General features: G+C 32.3%; 1 protein-coding gene across 3 annotated transcripts; it reads left to right on the top strand.

Annotated features, from left to right (window-relative positions):
* Positions 1-1812: 1812 nt before the first annotated feature.
* LOC102608425 (BTB/POZ domain-containing protein At1g04390) lies at positions 1813-10576 on the top strand. Of its 3 annotated transcripts, XM_006477956.4 has the most exons (11): positions 1815-2021; positions 2122-2248; positions 3045-3552; positions 3645-3778; positions 3907-4340; positions 4497-5612; positions 5993-6142; positions 6471-6976; positions 8629-8716; positions 9509-9680; positions 10114-10576. In XM_006477956.4, exons 1-8 carry the CDS (start codon positions 1909-1911, stop codon positions 6901-6903), a joined length of 3015 nt encoding a protein of 1004 aa, XP_006478019.2. In that variant the 5' UTR covers positions 1815-1908; the 3' UTR covers positions 6904-6976; positions 8629-8716; positions 9509-9680; positions 10114-10576. The 3 variants fall into 3 exon arrangements, with proteins under 3 accessions (XP_006478020.2, XP_006478019.2, XP_052293400.1); XM_052437440.1 differs by lacking the exon at positions 10114-10576 and having other exon boundaries at positions 9509-9854; XM_006477957.4 differs by lacking the exons at positions 8629-8716; positions 9509-9680; positions 10114-10576 and having other exon boundaries at positions 1813-2021; positions 4497-5617; positions 6471-6620.
* The last annotated feature ends 2274 nt before the right edge of the window (positions 10577-12850 follow it).

Raw genomic sequence — 12850 nt, 5'->3', positions numbered from 1 at the left:
TCTATTGATAATAAACAAAACACATTCTGATAAAATTATCTGACCTTTTTTTTAGTCTCATACTAAAACTTTTTAAATCATAATCTTAGAGATAATTTATTTGATTCATTGATTTTTATCAAGAAGTTTATCACCGATAAAAATTATTTGTGATGAGCGAAAAAAAAAATAAAAAATAAAAAGATTCAAAAATTAAATGTGTTTACTTAGAAATAAAGATAATTTTGGCATTAGATTTAATATAATTAAAAAAGGAGTTTTAAAAGAATTTGAAAGAGTGCCAATAGTCCAACTCCTAGACTTATTAATGTTGTTGTAAGCCGTTTGCCAGTTTGGTGGGAGATTAGCTTCTGTTCTTTTTTTTGAGACTGATTAATCATCAGATTACTGCATTACACAGATATTTACAACAACTGCTTATTATAGCAGAGATATTACACTGATATTTACAATCAGATATACATGATTGGGACTTACATTATTACAATGAATTCTATGAAGTACATGCCCAATACAAATAATCCCTCACAGGAGAGGATGTTCATACTCCACTTGTATTTCGCAAGGGAGAAGGATATAAAGAACATTTAGCCCCCACAATGCTTTTGTGAGGGCTAGAACTGCTGCCCTCACAATGCTTGTGAGGACAGCAGCCCACCACTTCGGGGCGATTAGCTTCTGTTCTGAGGGTTCAATTTGGACTCTCCAAAGTAGCATGTCATGAGTTTTACTTAACTCTCCTTCGCATGAGCGATGACGCTGTGCTCTCCCACTTCGAGTTGTTTTTTCTTTTTTGCTTCTTTTTATTTTTGCACGCAAGAAGGTTTTCAAATTTTTTATTCTGACCAATGGCGGGGTGTGCATGTCTGAGAATCAGGCACCTACACCAAGCTTCATTCGTCCTTCTCACTTAAAAAAAAAAACATTTGTGAAAACAAAAATTGATATAACGACGGCTCAAGTTTTATATTAAAATACCTAAGAATTTCAAGGTTTATGATTATTCGTAAATTGTCAATTTAAAGTCACTTTCTTTGTTCTTGCCAAAAAATATTTTAAGTCTTTAAAAGGTATTAAATTTATTAATGTTAATGGGTTTAAATGGACGAAGTGGTTTTAAAAATCAAACCCAATTTCCACCAATTGTGAAATGCGATTTAACAGATTATTGATTGAAGATTTCTCCACCCGATAAACTCCCAACAATCATTTCTATTGTGAGTTTCAATTTGTATTTATGGGTGTGGAAACTTTTGTCATGCTTAGATATATTTCATGCTGTTAAGTTGAGAGAGTCTTAAGTGGATATATCACATTATCTTCATGTCACTTATGATTATTGCATGATCGTATTCATACTATATTATCAAAATCTTTTTCTTAGATATGGATGAGAATTTAACACATATCTTTTGTATGTATAAAACAGATTTATATGGATGAGAATTTAACACAAATCTTTTGTATGTATAAAACCGATTTATAAAGAGTAATGCAAAATATTTATCAAGCTATATTTGCGCGAATCTTTTTATAAGAATTCTTATAACTTTTCTTTTTTTATTTTTCTTTTATTATGGTTATAGTTGCCCTACTACAAACCTCAGATTAAATGTATCAAAATTCAAAATTTCTGAGAGTAATTGGATATTTGAATTGTTTTGTTAAGACTTTGGGATATATTTAAGTATAAATAAAAAAACTGAGTCCATAATAGAGAAAGCATGAAAATCAAGGACCGATATGTTATTATTTTATTTTATTGAAAATATAGCTTTACCTTTTTTTTTTCGCAAATAATTTTAATTCCAAATCATCGAAGATAGGTCGGTTGAATTGTCCGGTAATATTATAACGGTGCGTGTACGTTCCCGCAATTTCTAAAAGAGTCAATTTGTGAACGGCAACATGAGACCGTCAAGAAAAGGAAGAGGAGGAGGAGGAGCAGGAGGAGGCAGCATCAGCGGCCACGTGTCCACTCTTCACCAGCGTCTCTTCCATGCTCTCAATCTAGGAACCAGGTTTAGTCATCAATTTATTTATTTTTTTTAAAGTTTGTGAATATGAAGTTTTGGTGTCGAGTTTAATTTTTAATTTTTAACCTCGAGTTTTTTTTTAAAGTTATTATGAGGGGAAAGAATTGAAATGGAAGTGTACGGATATCGAGATACAGAGACATGTAGTTCGATCCATAGCTGCCTTTCTTGATTCTGTTTCTGCTGAAACTTTACAAAATCCTCTTTTTAAGGTATTTCTTTTTTCTAATTACCTGCTTATATATACATATATCAATTACGGTTTGGAGCTGCTTTTGTGGAAAATTTGTTATTAAGAGTGGGTTTGGTAGTTGGTGTAACACTTCAATTTTCCAAGAGATTTTTGTAAAAGCACTTCGTGCACTTTCTGAATAAAAACCTATTAAATACATTTTTATGCATACAAATTGCTATAAAATTTTACATCTGTACATATTCCACATTTGCATTTTTGAATGGAATAAAATAAAATAAATAATGTGAGAAGTGTGCAATGATATATAACAGAATAAAAAGCTATTAAGTACATTTTATGTATACAACTTGCTATAAAATTTTACTCTCTACGTATTCGACATTTTCATTTTTGAATGGAATAAAAGAAAATAAATAATGTGAGACTTATGTAATGATATATCACACTGCTATGTCGAATTTGCAAAAGAGTTTGTATATATTATTTTACTATTTCTAAAATAATTTTTTTTCTTTTGGTTTTCAATAATGAGGTTTGGAAAAAGTATATTTAAGTTCTTCTCTAAAAAAGCAGTTAAAAAATTTCCTTCGGTAGTTGCTATTTAGAATATCAGTTATAAAAAGTAGTTTAAGGGCATTTCTGATCCCAAAAATGTTTTTTTTAGTTCAGCCAAAACTAGAAAGTAGACTTAATTAATAGCAATACTGCTGTTTGAAAGTGTTTATGATGTTGACAGCACTTCTAAACCCACCGGTAATATTTTAGCTACTGTCATTCTAATTTCTTTTTCCTTTATAACTCATAATTCTCAGGATTCGATTCCTCATATAGTTGGGGCTTTGGTATGGATTCTACAGTGTAAAAGTGGAGCTGTATTGAGTATTGCAGCAAATGAAGTTGTTAAGTTATTGAGCTGTGTACCCAATTCAATACTTCAACATTATGTGTTGGATCTTAGTCATCCTTTGTTGTCCTTGTTAACTTCCCATGAATTAGAAGTGTCTATTTCTTGTGCTATTGCTTTGAACATGATTCTATCAAACATGAGTGTAAAGAAGGAAAAACAAGTGTGGGAGATGATGAAAGATGCAAAAACTGTTGAATGTGTTGTTACAAACATAAGAAATTTTTCTGGTGAGACTATGCCAGTTGAGTATTTTCAAGAGATGTCTTCTCTTTTGAGTGTAATATTATGGCGATGGCCTCCATCTCGGTATTCTGTTTGGAATGATGCCATGTTGATGAAAGTTTTAGAGGCTCTACTTCTAAAGCCAGATCTCTCATTTAAGGTTGCAGTTTTGAAGTTGTATTCTTCAGTAGGTAATATATTATCCTTGGTGAATTTTTTTTTTTTTTCCATCTTTGTTTGAGATTAACTTTTGAAATTGAATGGTTACCACATTCTCTGCTAGGTCTATGTGGTAATGGGGCCAAGAAGCTTCTAGAAAATGGCAAGCTCCTTTTACAAACAATGGTTTATTGCATGGATAGCTCACATGCGCCCTCTGTTCGGATAGAGGGGTTTAGACTAGCTCAATGTTTAGCGGTAATTGTTACAAATTTTTTCTTCACTCACGATTCTAATGGGTAATGTTACACACACACACACACACACACACACACACACACACACACATATATATTATTGTTTATCATCTATAATTCTTTGCTTAGACAGATGAACAGGGTTGCTTAAGAATGACAAGCTTGTGTTGTGATCCTTTGGTGAGAGCTATAGTTTGTGGGATGAATAGATGCAGCTTCCATTCTGGAAAGATTTTGAATGACCAGATGTCTTTGCTAGTGGAGGCATGTCGCCTGGCTTCAATTACTCGTTGGGCAGGGCAACACCACATTGTTTTTTGGAAGCAAGGGATTGACAAGGTCCTGCTTGATCTTCTTCTGGAGGATTTTCAGATTAAACCATCACAACATCTGTCATCACTAGAAGAACAGATATCCCTGGTGCAAGAGGGTCTTGGTGCAAATTTTCTTCTTACTTTGAGGCCATACATTTGGGATATCCTGGGATGGCTTGCAACTCATTGTCATGATGATTTCAACCATGAAAATGAGCTTCACATTAACATGCTTATTATGTGTGCATGGTAAAACTTCAACTTTTTATCGACTTTAGTTTTTCTTATACTAATTTACGTTTCATTATTGTGTTTATGTTGTTTTTCTTACTCTCTATGTTCTTTTCAATAGTTGATTGTCTTCTAGATTCTAATTAACTTTGTAATGATTGTATTTCTTTACAGCGTGGCCTTTGTTGATGCAATTCGCAAAGGGCGTCAAATATGTGAAAATGATGTGATACATGCCTCTAGAAGTGAATCAGCATCAAAGGCCGTTCTCATGATGATATATTCGCCTAGCAAGTACATTGCATCAACGGCCAGATTTATACTATCCCAAATTCTAAAGCCAAATGGCAAGGAGTACCTGAAGCACTTGCTGCATTTCCTAAATTATACAACATCAGGATTCAATATTGGATTGCCATATATTTTTCAAACAATCATTAACTTGGTGGGTTTGACATGTTACTTAGGCTTGCCACAGTATCAAAGGTATGTTAGTGGGAGTGAAGTAATGAAGACACTTTTGGCTTTTGTGAGGTGGTGCTGGAGCAATCCTTTACCCATCAAGAGGCAGAGCGTTGCCCCTCATTTGTATAATAAGTTTTCAGAGAGGACTTGTTGCTGGATAAATAGAGAATGGGAGGGTGAGGATGTTCGTTTGCTTTATGGTTTGTGGGCAGTAGCTGAGTTGGTACACCATTTTTATTCTGTGTCTTCTGATAAGCTAAACAATATGGAAGCTCAGTTGTTTAGCTTGCTCCAGGAGATCTGTATTAGAACCACCGCAGATGGACCACGATGGTTCGCTGCATACATTCTTAGTCATTTTGGATTTTATGGTTTTCTGAGTAAAATTGGGAAAAGGATTGGTAAAGCACTTTATATGGAGGAATTTGCAGACGTGCAACTTATTCTAGCAACTGGCAAGGCTTTGAGTGTTCATGGTGTTGTTCTCGCGATTCGTTGCCCACCACTGCTGCCTCCTGGTAATGAAAAAACATCTAATAATTCTTCCATGGGTGATGATACAGAAAAGCTGAGTGGAAATTTTCGGAAAACTGTTCGTTTTTCTACTCATGTTGATGGCCAGGCATTGCAGACTTTGTTGGATTTTGTTTACTTTGGTTATTTGGAAGGAGAAGAAGAACTTGTGAAGAGGCTGAAACCTCTAGCTAAAAGTTGCAATTTGCAACCACTATCACTGCTGCTTTACAGAAAGCGTCCGAATTGGGGAACTTCTATTCCTAACTGTGATCTTGCTCTTGGTCTTGGACCAGTTGGGCATCAGTTTTCGTATGGTTTGCTCCTTTCTTTGTTGAAGATTGAAGTTGCATTAGATCAATACGTTGTTTTATTTTTATTCTAAACCCTAAGTTTGCACTTGAAAAAGAGGCTTTATGGTGAAGAAAACCTATCTGTTCATCTCCCTGTTGTTCATCTCTAGTGCTATTTGTTTCATTTATGAATCATCAGTATATAATAATTTCTGGGTTCTTTATTAGTAAATAATATTTGTGTCTCACTGATACGAACAACTTCAAATTATTGATTTTCTGTTTTAAGGGCAGATGTTTGCTTTAAGTTCCCTCATGAAGGTGTTTGCTTTAAGTTCCCTCATGAACTTATTTAATTTATGGGAAAGTGTTGACCCTAAATCTTGTTTTTTGTTTCAGAGACATCATTTTGGAAGCCAAATCATCTGGACTGAGCTGGACTTGCAGTGTTTGCTCTCTGTCAGTGCCCCACAAGCATGTTCATAAAGTTATCCTGTGGTCAAGTTGTGATTATCTGCGCGCTTTGCTCAAATCAGGAATGCAAGAGAGGTGCTGGGATTTTAAAAATTTCTTTTGATATTTGTTCACTTGTCATCTAATAATTTACTGAAGTAAATGGTCAAAGCTTTCATTTTGTTAGGGTACCATTGTTATGCTTTTCATTTGATTTAGGAAATGCTGGGTCCCTGAGTTGGTTTTGATTGCTTATAATTCATTTTTCATCTTATATTCGTATTAGAATAAATCAATTCTGAAACATAATCAAAAGATCATATATTTATCAATTTTTCATTAGAGAAGTATAGTTTTTCTTTACCTATGTTTATTTTGCTTGACTACATTTTTTTATCTCATTTGATTATATATACGCTTGCAGCTATTCACAAACTGTTAAGGTGCCTGTTAGTTGGGAAGGTATGATTAAACTAGTGGAGTGGATTTACACTGATCAGCTGCCAAATCCTCCTTCTGGGTGTTTATGGGATAATATGGATAATGAGCAAAAACTTCATGAGTTGCATCCGTATATAGAGCTTTGTTGGCTTGCTGATATTTGGCTCTTGGAAGATATTCAGGATGCCTGCTTTAAAGTTGTTGTATCATGTCTTGATTCTGCCCGAGATTTGTCCATTAAAGTTCTCCAACTAGCAGCTAAATTTTCTCTATGGAAGTTGGCTGATTTTGCTGCAGCTTGTATGGCCCCTCTATATTGCAATCTACGGGACTCTGGTGATCTTGAAGACTTGGATGAGTTCCTAGTTGACATGGTTCGTGCTGCATCTGTTCGACATTCTCAAGGAGGAGGTTAGTCATTCTAGAAGATCTGGGCAGGTTTCTCAAGCAGGGACAGTATTAGAATCTCGATGGGAAGTTGGGTTTCAGGTACGCAATATTTTCTTTGGTTGATCAGTTTCATGGAGCTTGATTTGGTCAATTCTCTTCATGTAAATCCTTTTGGGGGTTAGGTGTTCCAAAATATTTTAGTGGGTATAACTGGTAATATGTTCCATGCTTGATATTTGATTCTTCCGTTGGTCTCTCAGACAGTTTTATTATTATGCTACTTCCTTTTGCTGTCCTCTGGACTAATGCTATCTGTAACTACTATGAAACAAACCTCTGCTGTCTGTGAGAGTTTTTTCAGCAACTTGCATTATAGCCTGGAGTTACAGATAAAGTCATACGTAGTCCTTCCTTCCTTTCTTAGATTGAAGTTGCATTAGATCAATATGTTCTTCTATTTTTTCAGCAATCTGCATTACCCTACCCTGTTCCTAATTTTTTTCTCCTTCCTCCATTTGAGTCTGTATTTCTATTTTATTACCAAAACAATCACATTAAGGTAGCATTTACTTTTATTCATTTTGTAATTAAAAACTACAATTCTTTGAATAAGGGTGAATCTGTAATCTAAAACATTTCACCCCAATCCATATATTTGTAAAATAAACTATTTATTTTATTATTAATTTTAATTATAAAAATTAATAAAAATTATTGATATTCTTAATTATGTATATCATGATTTTTTATTAATTTTAGTTTTAATTATTTAAATTAAAAATTATTGATAAGAGCAACACAAATGAAATATTATCAATCATATTGTACAAAATTGAAATTTTCTTGGAGTAATTATTAATTATTAATATTAAATAAATACAATGCTATTAGATCTAAATAAATATAATAATAATATTATTTTTAAATAAATGTAATAATATTTTATTTTAATAAATGTTATTATATTATATTTAATAAGGAAAGGGTAAAAAGGTAACAGGTAGGAGTGGATGCCCACTCCCACCTCCCCCATGGGAATAGGAATTCTACTCTTCGCTTCAAAAATGAGTGGGACTTCCGCTCTCCTCCTTTAATGAGTAAGTAAATACTTTAGTGGGAGGAATTCACATTCCTCACTCCCACTCCAACAAGTAAACATGGCATAATATTATGGAGGTTTCTCTTAAATGACTAAATGAACTCTGGTGATGTTGCTATGCTTTACAAAATCTGTTAGGAAACTGAAAGAGAACAAGAGAAATGAGTGAACAAGAGAAAGCTTATTGTAAAGTTCTGATAATTTGTTTGGAGTTTCTGGTTAGGATTTTTGTTGGTATTCTGCTCTGTATTTACAGTGACAACATTGCATGAGTTGCCCCTTTTTTTTTTTTTTTTTTACCTGTTGGTATTTCTACATTTGGAAAAATTCTGGCCATGTTCGGCTAAATCAGTTGATTACTGTGACTTGCTTTACTGGGTATTCTACATTTTAGAAGCACAAAAAGCAGTAATTGCATGAGGATCCTTTGACGTTTAAGCCGTACGACAGCCTATAATTCTGTGCCTATGTAGCATTGCTGCTCTTTGTTCTGTTTTTCAGTTTCTGGATATCTGCCTAACTGAGCAGCATCTAATGAACAATTATGCGAAGCATCATTGTTTTTTCACTTTGTATTTTTTATTCACGCAAAGATTTTGAGAAACAGTCCTGATTTTCATGTGGCATAACTATTGAACCTGAAATTATGCAGGTGAGGTTAAGTCTTCATTAAACTGTCTCTGAGAGTCTTGTTAGCGGGTTCAGCCTCATCCATGGTTGGCTTTTAATATCGAAACAAAGTAAGTGTTTTATTTATTTATTATTATTACCTTTGTCTGAGTTTGAGTTATATTTTAGACAGCTTTTGTTTTCCCTCCCTTGGATTTTTGCATTTTATATGAGCAGCTAGTCCACATTATAGATGTACTCAATTGTCATCTTTAATTCACTATTCAGTTTATTTGTTTTTTCTTGTTTTCTTTTTATTTCCCCTACTTAGTTTCTGCTTCTGTCATATGTCTGTGCTTTCTTACTAACTTAAGGCTTATAGATATTTGATAATTGTGGTTCCTACATCAGAGCTTTCTTATAGATATTTGATGATTGTGGTTCCTACTTCAGAGCTTTCTCACCTAGGGTTTGTAGCTGTACCTGTAAATTCCATTACTGGATAATCAAATTGCAACTCTCCAGAACAAACAGTATTTAACTGGAGATGGCTATTAGGGGCTTGTGTGCTCTTAGATTGTGAAAACTCTACTCATTTTTTGATTTGTTGGCACAAACATTGTATTTGGGCCCAGATTGAATTAAAATGGTGGTGAATATTAATTAGAAGTCAACCTAGGATTTTTAATTGTTTGTTCGTTGTAAGATAAAGTTCGTGTGAATAACATTTCTGATTCTAGATGGCATATTAATAGCATATTTTGCCATGAAAAGATTCGAGTAAATGACACATTATGTGTTGATTATTCAATTTTCTTTTTTCTTTGTTGATTTTCATCTATGTAACAGGCTCACATGTTTTCTCTTTGTTTTATAAAACCTTCACAAAAAATATCTTTGTTTCTTTTGTTGGATTAATGCAGCAATTTAGGTGTTGAAGAAACATGGTGGATTGAGCTTTAGAATGATATCAAAATCCATCTTCATACTTTTTTATGAAGCATTAGAATTATAATGATCATGGAAAGTGGAAGTGGTGGAAGAACAAACTTATCCTTCAAGTTACCGTAGAATTTACCGCAGTCACTTAATTCTGTAAGTATACAAGTTGACGTATCATTCTGGTTCTGAACTTTGGTTTTATTTTATTGTCTTTTACAAAGCATTGAATTTGGTATCTTTATAGAATTTTCGTTTCTGTGATTGATTCTATTGTACAAAACACGGACTTCATAATTTGGAAGTATAGAGCGCGAGCATATTCTGATATTACTAAGTTGACTAGTTTTCAGTATTAATACCAAGTAACTTTGTCTGGTAATTTTTTTGCTAGGAGCATGGAGTACAAAATAATACAGCATGAGTAATATCAGTGTAAATAGTAAAGGGCAACTATTCTTGCAAATTGCAATTTGCAACTTTACAGAATTAAATGGCTTAGTACATTTAGATATGATTATTGATAAAATATTGAAGAAATAATAATGTAACTAGCACGAGTAATAACCAGTTATTCTATCTATTTCAGGAAAATGTTACAGTGCCTCCGAGGCCCAACTATAGTTATTATTTTAGGCCCTGGTTTGGAGAAGCAGTAAAGTGGCATTGTGCTGGTCAAATGGCCAACTACACCTGCTCTACTAAGAGCATCTCCAAAAGACTTTTTAAATAAAATTTTACTTCTTATTTGAAAAGTCATATCAATATTAAACACTCCAAAAGACACGTTAATTTAGATTCTTCAAATAAGATTTGTTTCTCACTCTTCAATATTGACGAGTGAGTTTCTCCCTCTTCTATTAATATTTTATTATTATTTATTAAAAAGATAAGACTGTAATAATTATTATTTATGTTTTTTTTAAATATAATAACAATTCAATTTGATAGTTGGAAGGATTTGATTAAAATAATATTAATTTATTCTTATTTGATAAGTCTTTTGGAGGGGATTATATTTTTTTATACATTTATTTGCCACATCAGTAAGCAAATTGAAATTTGAAAAGTAAAATTTAAAAACCCTTTTGGAGATGCTCTAAGACCCGCAATCACCCCAGGGTTTGTGCAGGTCTGGTTTGGTTATATTGTAGTTTTTAATATTAGTATTATTTTTGAATTATAATTATTTAATTTGATTTTGTTACTGCTTAAAAATTGAAGTTTGGCCCAATGACTCGGTTCATTATGATACGTATTTTATGGTGGATTTAAGCCACTCTACTGGTAACGATTGTGAGTTGTGTTTTGGAAGGTATAGATACGCCAAAGTGAAGTTCAATTCGTATTTAACCCTTAGTTAAGTTTACTTGAGGAACTTAGCTCTAAGGTGGTGTTTGGTTTTAAGAAAGGAGGAGAGGAAAAGAGTGGAATGGAGAGGAAATGAGAAAAAAAAGAATAGATGAAAATAGTAAAATTAAATTTCATTGTTTGGTTTGATATAAAATTTGGTAAGGAAATGAATTATAATTTTTTTCTTTGGACAAATTTATCTTTTATCTTAAATACTAAATTTTCTATATTAGTAATAAAATATAATTTAATATTAATACCAAATCTTTTTGATTTCAAAAAGTTCTAAAACAATTCATGATTTATATTTAATATAAAATATAAAATAATTTAATATACTAAAATATTTAATATAATTTAATATTAAATATAATTTACTATAAATAAAAGCCAATCAACAATAGTGGTCAACATAAGTCAACACTGATCAACAAAAGTCAACATCGGTCAACGGGGTTGGTGACTTTTTGGCGAAATTTCGGCAGCTTTCGGCGATGTCTAAGGGTTCGGCAGAGGTCAGACAATGGTCCGGCGACGATTCGGCGAAGTTAATTTATATTTATATATTTTCATATTAAATAAATAAATAAGTTTATTTATTTTATTAAATTTCTTAAATCATTTATTAAATTTAATTAATATAAAATTATTTATAATATTAAATTAATAAAATAAAATTATAAATAATAATTATTAATAGCATTAAACAAGTTAAAATATTGGAGGGCAAGTTTGAAAGCTTGAATTTTCAACATCAAAGGAATTTGAATTCTTCACTCTTTGGTGTGAAATTCAAATTCTACATTATAAGAGATTAAATTTTAATCGAAATTAAATTCTTATATATTTTGTGCAATCAAACAATGGAAATAAAAGTAGAATTTGAATTATTTTTCTCTCTTCCATTTTCTTCTCTCAACCAAACATCACCTAAGGGAATGATAAGCTAGTGAGAAATCAATCACCTTAGATGATTTGAAGTTGTACACAGATCAGAGACCTATACATATATGGTTAAATAATCCTTTGAGATTTGAAGAGTTAAATGGTCTTTTGAAAGGGCTAAATAAATTTTTTAAGATCTTAAGTGTTAAATGACTTTCAAAGGGTAAAATAACCCTTTGAGATTTGAAGAGTCAAATGACTCTTGGAGCATTGAAGAGTCAAATGACTCTTGGAGCATTGAAGAACCATGTGCCACTTCACTATAAAGATCTAGTTCTATTCACTTATGAAGCAATTCAAAAAACATTTCATAAAAATGAATTTTAGTGTTCTTCCAAAAATAATTTTCTGAAAGAAAAAACATTTCTAGATACATCTCATGAAACATTTCCTAAAACAGTTTTCAAATGCATTACCGTATTCAGTTTAAAAAAATTCTAAACATTCATATTTTTCATAATTACACTTTCTATGTTAAACAATTTTAGAAAATTAATATTAAGCTACTGGTCCTCCATTATTTACTAAAGCTTCTATTCTCACATCAGTATTCACAGTGGGTGTCATTATTATTTAAGCTCAATCCATTTCTCAACAAAACAATAGTCGAAGTTAAAGTTGCAACAAGAGCTTATTTGAGTCATATTAATGCATGAATAGCTCTTGGACTTTACTCTTCAAACCACGCAATAGAATCAGGTAGATCATAGGTTACCTAGCCTAAATTTTCGTTCAAGCCTAACTTTATTTCAATGGAGATCCTTGTGACACATGACCTGATGAAATTCCCCCCCTAACACACTTGGTGACTTCAATAGGAAGTTTCGTTAGGATTTTGATAATGGTTTCTAGTAGTAGAAAGAGTTATAACTTCCGCAATCAGAGCATTGGCGAACATGAATATTTTGAAGAAGTTATGGACCAAAGGAAGAATCATATCCGGGAAATAATAGTAGAAATGTTTGTTTAGCAACAAGAAGCCATGCTATAAGGGCAACTACAAGTTAGCCCACAAGATCAGTCTCGAG

This window comes from Citrus sinensis, chromosome 3 (assembly GCF_022201045.2).
Source record: "Citrus sinensis cultivar Valencia sweet orange chromosome 3, DVS_A1.0, whole genome shotgun sequence".
NCBI lineage: Eukaryota > Viridiplantae > Streptophyta > Magnoliopsida > Sapindales > Rutaceae > Citrus > Citrus sinensis.
Note: the sequence above shows the minus strand (reverse complement) of the source record. Positions and strands in the feature narration are given on the sequence as shown.

Coding starts and splice junctions, on each gene's coding strand:
- LOC102608425 (XM_006477956.4), top strand. CDS start 1,909: ATGAGACCGTCAAGAAAAGGAAGAGGAGGAGGAGGAGCAGGAGGAGGC. Junction 5,613..5,992: donor CCAGTTGGGCATCAGTTTTC/GTATGGTTTGCT, acceptor TTTTTGTTTCAG/AGACATCATTTTGGAAGCCA. Junction 6,143..6,470: donor AAATCAGGAATGCAAGAGAG/GTGCTGGGATTT, acceptor ATACGCTTGCAG/CTATTCACAAACTGTTAAGG.